This window comes from Sinocyclocheilus anshuiensis, unplaced genomic scaffold (genome assembly GCF_001515605.1).
Source record: "Sinocyclocheilus anshuiensis isolate Anshui unplaced genomic scaffold, SAMN03320099.WGS_v1.1 scaffold1620, whole genome shotgun sequence".
Classification (NCBI taxonomy): Eukaryota; Metazoa; Chordata; class Actinopteri; order Cypriniformes; family Cyprinidae; genus Sinocyclocheilus; species Sinocyclocheilus anshuiensis.
This window is the reverse complement of record NW_015558680.1, coordinates 710,082-719,363: the sequence shown is the minus strand read 5'-3', so window position 1 is coordinate 719,363 and position 9,282 is coordinate 710,082. Positions and strand designations below refer to the sequence as shown.

General features: G+C 37.9%; 1 protein-coding gene across 3 annotated transcripts in view; it reads left to right on the top strand.

The window, feature by feature from the left end:
- Window positions 1-1,282: 1,282 nt before the first annotated feature.
- nalcn (sodium leak channel, non-selective) overlaps window positions 1,283-9,282 on the top strand; it is a 118,108-nt gene continuing 110,108 nt past the window's right edge. For 2 of the 3 annotated variants that reach the window (XM_016477591.1, XM_016477589.1), the window contains exons 1-7: window positions 4,134-4,216; window positions 4,375-4,436; window positions 5,032-5,172; window positions 5,878-6,060; window positions 7,951-8,034; window positions 8,153-8,292; window positions 8,374-8,502. In XM_016477591.1, the coding sequence (XP_016333077.1) occupies window positions 4,395-4,436; window positions 5,032-5,172; window positions 5,878-6,060; window positions 7,951-8,034; window positions 8,153-8,292; window positions 8,374-8,502 (719 nt within the window). In that variant the 5' untranslated portion in view covers window positions 4,134-4,216; window positions 4,375-4,394. Of the gene's footprint in view, window positions 1,385-4,124; window positions 4,217-4,374; window positions 4,437-5,031; window positions 5,173-5,877; window positions 6,061-7,950; window positions 8,035-8,152; window positions 8,293-8,373; window positions 8,503-9,282 lie in introns of those variants that run through there. The other variant, XM_016477592.1, reaches the window with a different exon arrangement.

Here is a 9,282-nt window from a genome sequence, read left to right as displayed (position 1 = left end):
TACATGTGGAAGCATCTGTTGTTTCGGTTTCTTCTTCACTTGTGTTTTTTGGAAATTCTGTACAGAAGATGTGTACTAGCGCCCCCTACCGTATAACAATGAAAACATGGATTCCTGGAGCACAAGTATACCTCAAATATATTTAGACTTTTTTCTAAGTATAAGTCAAGTATACTTAAATGTCATTTTAAGTATATTTCTGAGAAGTACATAAAGCCCATTTCTGAGAAGTACATAAAAAGTAGACTAAAAGTATACTTTCCTATTTTTAGTTTAAAAGAAGTATACTAATAGCACACTTGAATAAACTTCTTTTTCGTAAGGGTATGTTTACAGCCATTATTGCAGTATTAGTTATTCAAATCCTTTTTCAGTAGCATTTTTAACTGTAATAGAGACTACTCATGAAATAGCAAATTTGTTAAAAGTATCATACAGAAATATCAAAAACATCTTCCAAACCAAATTATTATTCATTCATTAAAAATGAATTTGAATGATAAAAGTCTAACATTTAAAAGATGTGACAACCTGCCCCATATAAAAATGTCTCATCATTCCACTGACAATTATTAAAAACCAACCTCCAGTCCAGGCAAATAGTAGGCTACCCCTTTAATCCTTCAACCCTTGACTTCTGTCATTTCAGATGATGAGTAATGAGAATTAATATTATATTTAATATTAATTGTTTTGCTGTTACATTATTATAGCATTTGTTGGATGTTTTAACTGAAAAAAAATTGGGTAATTGGAGTTTTCACTCAAATACATTCAAAACATAGTTTCTATAATAGCTCTTGTGACAACTAGTCCCGGTCCATATCTATATTATTTACATTTACATTACATTTACATTTAGTCATTTAACAGACGCTTTTATCCAAGACGACTTAGAAATGAGGACAATAGAATCAATCAAACCAACAAAAGAGCAATATGTAGTGCTGTGACGACAAGTCCCGGTCTAACTTATTATTAGCAGTTATTTATATTATTATTAGCTGTTATTTATTATTTCCTATGGTAATTACAGGATAAGTTGATATAACCAATATTAGTTGTTTCTGTTATTATACTATTCAAAGCTGCTTATTCAAGAACGTTTAACGGTGACTTAAAATTCAATTTCAGATTTCAAAGTGTTTCAATTGAATGACATTGTATCTGCATTTAACATTCATTAAAATAATAACAAACTTGTTTATGTCAATACTGATATTACACATGTGAAGGCCTGCGGGATCTCATCCTGCTTGCTGTGCTGGAGCGGGTCACGCGCATCCGGTGCGCATCTGTCGCGCGGCTGCTGTGCATGAAGCTCGAGCACTGTACAACGAGTCATGGATTATACACCGCGTTAACGGCGATACTGCAACAACCAGTAAGTCACAGAGCGTTTTTCTGTCGTTTCGACATGTGAATTCGACTAGAGTGTCAGATAATTAATGTCTTTTGTTTTATTTGGCTTGTTTGCACGTCTGCCAGGAAGTGTATGCAACCGACTACGCAGTCAAAAGGCCTTTGTTCAAAAATTCAGCGCTGTCATAGATTGAAACCCTTTTCGGTTACGCTTGTGACAAATTTAGACAGTAATGCACACAATGTCATAATCGATATGCCTTTATGTTTTATGTAATTCGTGCGTTTTCTTGAAAAAGATTATTTAGCAAGAGCTATAGCGGCAGCAGCGCTGCGCTCATCTGTTGCCATGGTAACCCTGCAGCAGCAGGAGGAATCTCCCTGCATGATGCTCATGTATCATGACTGATGTCACTGTGTCCCAGTGTGCCACGTAGCCTCAAGTATGCTGACATGATTTAGAGTCAGTTTTGCTTTTAATTGTGATGCATGTTTGAAGACAAGTGGCTGTTGGCAGTGGTCTGTAAAAATGGAGGTCTTGTGTTGAATATCTGTCTAGGTAAATAACAGAAGCAGGGTGTTTATTGCATAATAATATGGTGTTATTTGGATCAACCTAAGATTGCTGATGTGGATCTGAAAATGGCTAGGTGGTTGTTGGTAAAAACACAGAACCGAGACGCTGAGCATGAAGATAGACAGACAATATTTATTGTCTTAATATTTATTGATTTAATTTTAGGGAGTCCCCACCAGGAATTATGTAGCAACCAGTTTCATAAACAATATTTGCCCACTGAGATTTTCTTTCTTTCTTTCTACAGAAAGTACAGAAGTAGCAGTAAACAATAACCTATCCTATCAGAACAAATGCTTTGCTAAATTAGATTATAATTTTACAGTCTCTTCTGTATGTTTGATTATACTGTCATACTATTTTTATGAAATGGATGTCGCAGGTTTGTAGAGTTGTTTGGAGTGTTTTATTTAATAATTTCAGACTTATTTTAGGATTTTTCTTTCTCTCCATGGAAAAAAAATCACATTACCGTAACATTCAGTGAGATGAAGACCCTATGTGTAGACCCTATGTCCTATGTAGGGTCTCGGGCCGTAGGCAGGGAAACACTCTGGATGGATGGCTGGTATGACTAGGTCTATGTCTACAAAAAATTAATATACAATATATATGGGGCAAAAAATATACCATGGGGCAAATTTACAACACATTTAAAATATCTGTGGCATTTTTTTTTTTAATCATTTTTGCCCTCAGCTAGGGCTGGACAATAATTCAATATCAATATGTATTTTGTGCCGTTTGACTTCGTTGAATAAACATTAGCACTGCACGTTTCAAAATCATAACACGGCGCGGGTGTTTTATACGAATGTATCTCTGAAGTTTCGATGGCATTTTCATTTGATCTGATAAAGAAGCGTTCATGAGCGGAGCTGCTGTGATTACAGCCGTTACTGGAGAAACCGCTAGTTTTCACGCTAAAAGCGCCTCCCGCTGGCAGAGAATGAGTTTTCATCTAATATGCTGATTTGCTGATTATCAATATTTAAAACAGTTGAGTAAATTTTTTTTTTCAGGGTTCTTTGATGAATAGAAAGATCCAAAGACCAGCATTTATCTGAAATAAAAAGCTTTTGTAACATTATACACTATTCCATTCAGTATAATTTTTATTATTTTTTGGGGAAAGAAATTATAGAAATTAATACTTTTATTTAGCAAGGATGCTTAAAATTGATCAAAAGTGATGATAAAGGCATTTATAATGTTACAAAAGATTTCTATTTCAGATAAATAGTGGTCATATCGATGTCGGAATTATCCTCATTCACAGAGAAATGTGTAAATATTATCCATTCATCTGGAGTTCATTTATTTTCTGTCTCTATTTTCTGTAGTTCTTATACATAATTTGAATCAAAGGAAAATATGAAGTTGGGATTGGATATCCAATCTAATCAGTTGTTCTAAACTGTATACTGCTTTATATTCTGTAACAAATTTTAGCAGCAAAAGCCTTTGGGGCAATAATTACTGTATCCTTCTCATAGCCTATACAATATAATCTAAAACACAAACCGCATATGTAACAAACGAGCCTAAAAACTCACGACACCAGCCACCATTAAAGTGTTTAGTGATTACATCCTGCCTTTAGGCAAATAGTCCTTTCTGTAAAAGTGAAACTAATTGTAGTCTTCTGCAACTTACTCCTACATTACTGCACTTACACCCTGTAATTTTGTTTTCAGTTGTCTTCGAGCCTCTCTACATCAACATATGCTAACTGTAGCAATTACTTTGCAAATTGCCTGACTGTGATTACATAGAAGCTGTTCTGCAGAGACCACTATGTTCTTGCCATAAATGTAAAAACGTTTAAGATTCAACTTTCCATTTTTAGGCTTCAAGTTGTATCAAATGTTTTTACTTTTACTTTAAATGTGAATCTTGCCATTGTTCCGAACTGACCTTTGAATGACCTTGATGTAGTGTAATTTATGTTACATCTGACTTTGAAATGTTTACCAACTCACTCTGGAAAAGCTCTTTGTCATGTTATACGATGTTTGACGCACGAAGGCCTGCCTGACCTTACTGGACATGACAGTTTGCAGGATTTGTTCCTTTTGTATTGATATCACATGTAAAGGTCAAGTTTTCAGCTGTTGTGTGATGCAGCATTCATTGACGCAACTCTTTTATAAATAAGAATAAAAGGCTAATGATGTTCTTGCAGGATAGACCTCAACTCCTCCGATCAGCTGTCTTTCGTGTTGAATTCAATTCCTCTCTATGCCGGGGATGAATGCACCAATGAGGAGCCTGACCGTGAGTAACCTGGTCCCACAATCCCATCCGTCCATGACTCCGCCACTCAGTGTTGCATATATGCCTTGTCTGATGTGGTGGACATTATTTGTCGATATAATTGTACCCGTTTGGTACACCATATGCCATGTTGACTAACTGTTGTGTGTTATTTACAGGGTATGCCTGATCGCATGTTATGTGCAGTGCTGGAGCAATTTCAGCTTTACTTTTCCCGTTGGTATGTGCGCTTTGTTTCAGTGAGTGTGTGATATCCATGTTTTATTATTGTCCTCGGTAAGAATGGCTCTAGTGCCAATATTATGCAGTCTCATTATCGGTTGCCTGTCGTTTGTGTTACGCTGAAGATCCATTGTGATCTTTGCAGAAGGTAAGTCGGTATTTCTATGTCTAGTCAACAGTCTGTGTTTTATGTACGTCATTTGCTTGATTGCGTTTAATGGTGGCTGTGCAACACAACGATACATAATGTCTGGTACCATAAAGAGCTGTGTCCTCATGTCGTACTGTACAGCCACAATGAACAAATAGCTCAAATCTGTTTGCATGTTGTAGTTACTAGATGTTTCTTTGCTTAGGACTTTTGATAAGACACTTCCTCTGAGGTGTTTTTTATACCACATAATTATAGTAATTAGCATGTATCCTGTTGTAAGCTTTTTATTATTTTGCTAAATTAAATTTTGTAATGTAAGTGCTTACAGCATGTATAGAGTTAGCATCTAATAAAGAATAAATAGCTACAAACAGATTTGAGCTTTGGCTGATGTGTGGTTTAAGTTAGCATTTGTGGTCGATGTGCTTTTGTCTTGCAGATCCACTCTCTCTATAGCACAGCGAGCCCAAGCATGCTGAAGAGGAAGCAGAGCTCGCGGGTCGAGGCCCAGCCCATGACCGATTTTGGGCCAGATGAAACACTGACAGACAGTGCTGACATTCTTTGGATCAACAAACCAGTATGTGAACAAATCTTTGAAACCTTATCATGTGGCTGTTCTTCACAATAATTTGTGACCCACACATACTCACAAAAAAGATACTTGACAAGCTAAAACCTTGTCCTAACTAGGTGCAATTTCATACAATAGGGCATACAATTTTTTACTTTATTACTTACTATTATTATTTTGCCAGATCATATATCCACCTTATTTATTTAGCAGGGAAGCTATTTCCTGTAAATGTGCAAGACTTCATAATTGGCTATAGGTAAATAACTAGACGAATAAGAAAGTGCAGTAAACAGTAAAACTGTTGGTGCTACAAGATTTAAAAAAACCATAACACATTAAAATAATATGATTACAAATGATAGTTTGCAAAATCAATCAGCATAACTTATATAGCACACAAATCACAATAGACACTACACTCTCTGTCAACAAAAGCTGTCACCTGTGGCAGTACCCTTTTAAAATGTACTAATATGAACCATTTAGGTACAAATACTGTATGTACATTAATATGTATCTTTTAGGTATTAATATTCACCCTTTGGGGTAAATAAGGTACAAAAGTGTACCTTTTGCAAGGGAACCATCCCAGTGACAGTTTTTGTACTGTTTTTTTTCTGAGAGTGTATCCACTCTGTTAGGAAAAGGTACACAACTGAAACCATGAGGATGTTACACACTCTAAAACGAATTGTTCTTTGTCCTTAGTGGGTGCATTCTCTCCTGCGGGCCTGTGCCATAATTAGTGTAATTTCGGTGTGTATGAATACACCTAAGACCTTTGAGCACTACCCACCCCTGCAGTATGTCACCTTCGCCCTGGACACGCTGCTGATGTTCCTCTACACTGCAGAGATGATCGCCAAAATGCATATCAGGGGCATCATCAAGGTAACACACTCAATCAGCATTGTCACGATTTATAACGGAAATGAGGAATGAGGAAAAAAGACTGTCCTTTGGAAGTGAATAAAACGGGAGGTGGCTAAATAGTGTCTGGACAGTTTAATTGGTGAATCAAGGATAACAACCGCACAGAGAGACATTGAATAAGTGACTCATTTGCTTCCTGAACCTGCGAAGAGATGCCTGGAAATTTCTTCATCTTTCTTCTGGCAAGGAAAGCAGTAAGGTTTATGTAGAAGATAGAGTAATTAATTTGTTCCTTTAGACCTGAGATTGTGTGAGGACAGGGTGATTAACCTTGCAGCAATTATATGCGAAGTTAACACATGCATTTTAATTTTATTGAAGGAGAGTAACTCACAGCATTATTATACTGGTGACAGTGACCTCAACTGAGTTAATTAGGCCAGTATATTTGTTTTGTATTTCCTTCTCTTGAGTGCATGTTATGATCTGTAAAATTCAGTGACTTCTTGTTTTCTTTATCACTGTTAGCAGGTACATTTTTGCCATTAGGTATATTCTGGACTCGGAGACAGCATTAGTTGCTAATGCAGTAGTCTAAACATTGAATTAATGTAAAAAATTCATTATCTGTTGTGAATTAGGCCATCTGTTTTCATCTTAAATAACTAATTTATCAGCATAAACAATATTCCAAATTCAAGCTCTGCCAGTTGCTGTTAATAATGTCAGTTAATAATCAAACCTTCACACAGTTTTTAAGCTATCCATTTAATAAATCATGTTTGTGGCCAATGTGAGATCTGAGCACCATAGCTGATCAGAGGCTCTGAAATCCCAGGAGATTTCTGGGCAGATGTTTTGGGAGAACAAGTGCTTCAACCACTGAAGTATCCATCTCTCTATCAAAGAAAAGCCACCAGTTTGTGAAGACAATCTGCACTCAAGCAAACAAACCTGAGCATGTCACACCTCTGATGTCATTACCTGTGCACCTGCTGCATGTGTGAATAGCTAGTTGACATGACAAACCCTGTGGTGTGACATGCTGTGTGACATGCAGCAATTTATTAAAAACAAATCTTTAATGACCTTATATGTATTGAGAGAATATATGGAATATTTGTATGTTCAAATAAAAAGTATAAATATATGATATACTACCATTCAAAAGTTTGGGGTCAGCAAGATATTTTAATGTTGAGAGTTTTTTTATACTCACCCAGGCTGCATTTATTTGATCAAAAATACAGTAAAAACAGTAATATTGCTATTTTTTTTTAACTTTTTGTCACATGATCCTTCAGAAATCAATATGCTGATTGAAAACAGTTGTGCTGTGTAATATTTTTTTATGGAAACCATGATACATTTTTTTTCAGGATTCTTTGATAAATAGAATGTTCGAAAAAAGAATGTTCAAAAGAACATTTGTTTGAAATAGAAATTAATTAGAAACATTATGAATGAATGAATGAATCGTAATATGACTATTTAAAATGAACTTGTGAAAGCTTAAAAGAAATGCTTAAACGTAACCAGTAACATGAATGAAAATATATGGGCATGTAATGCATCCACTACCTGAATATAAAGGACTCCTGTTTTTGGTTTGTCATTATTATTTACTCTATTCTTTGTGTGCTTTACCACTAGAGACATAGTTTGATAGTTCTCATTGCATATATTTTTTGTACCATGTTTAGTTCTTCTAGGTACTTAGGGCACACAATTGTTAGACAATGCCTGGCAGGATAAATAATCTGAAGTGCTCACACTTCTGTTTGCTGAATTTTGCCTGCTCTGTTGTTAACAGCTGCCACAATCTTTCATTAAACTGGCGGACCAGCTGCCACTCACCTGTGGACTTTCATTTACAGCCTGTGTCTTATCACCTGCCTCTGTTTCCAGGGAGAGAACTCCTATGTTAAAGACCGCTGGTGCATGTTTGATGGGTTTATGGTGGTCTTCCTCTGGGTCTCTCTTGTGCTTCAGGTAAGGAGATTACTGTATCTTCAGTGTTATTTCCCAAATAAATTGTTCCTTACAAATAAAAAGAACTGAGCTCATAGGGAACTCCGCTCATCCACTTGTTCCTCTGAATGGTATCAAGGTGTTTGAAATAGCAGAGATTGTGGACCAAATGTCACCCTGGGGAATGTTACGTATACCGAGGGCCCTCATTATGATCCGAGCCTTTCGAATCTACTTCCGATTTGAACTGCCACGTACCCGCATAACCAACATTCTCAAGTAAGAGCCCCACGAGCGCAAAGAATGTGAGAAATGTCAGCTTGTTTCCATATCAGCCACTTAAAATTCACTTCCTTTCAGACGGTCAGGGGAGCAGATCTGGAGTGTGTCCATATTTTTGCTCTTCTTCCTGCTCCTGTATGGAATCCTGGGGGTTCAGATGTTTGGAACCTTCAATCATCACTGCGTCACCAATGATACACAGAAAGGGTAAGTGTCAGACTCTGGGCCAGGTTTTGTGTGTGTCTTTGCTCCCTATGTGCTCCGTCATCCAGTTTCTCTGTCTCGTGTTTTGAATTCATTGTTCCCAGGTGTTTCCTATGTTGATTGTCATTAGTTCCAGGTGTCCCTTGTCTTCCCCTCATCAGTTCCTGTGTATTTAAAGTGTGTTCTAGTTCTTGTCCTTTGTCAGTCGTTGAACGTCATCCTGATGTGTCGAGTCCTGTGATCCCCAGCCTTTGTTAATAAAACCCTTTTGATTTATTCTACTCCGTGTCTCCTCGCTCCTTCGTTCCCGTGTTCCTCGTGTGTGTGCACCGTGACAGAACGACTGACCAAAACAGTAAGCGGCGCTCCTTCTTCCGTGTTTTATTTTCGTTTTTGAACAGTCTTTTGTTTTCCTGTTTCTCCCCCGTTTGTCTCCGCGGATGGAAGACCGCAGCTGTGAAGCGTGCCGGCCGCGCCATTGTCATGTCCGCCAGCCGGGGCTTTCTCCAGCCCGCTGACCGGGCTGATGTCAAGCCCGTCAGCCGGGGCTATCTCCAGCCCGCTGGCCTCGCCGATGACAAGCCCGCCGGACGCTCAGAGCCAGCCGCGCCAAGTCAAGTTCACAGGCCACGCATATGGCAAGCCCATCGGACATTAATGTGGCAAGCCCGCCAACTTTAAACCCTCCAGTTCGCCGACCACGCCTTTTCCCCCCGATCCAGAAGAGGATGCTAGGGGCGAGGAGAAGGATGTCGGCTTCAGCCCCAGAGCTCGCTCCAGTGT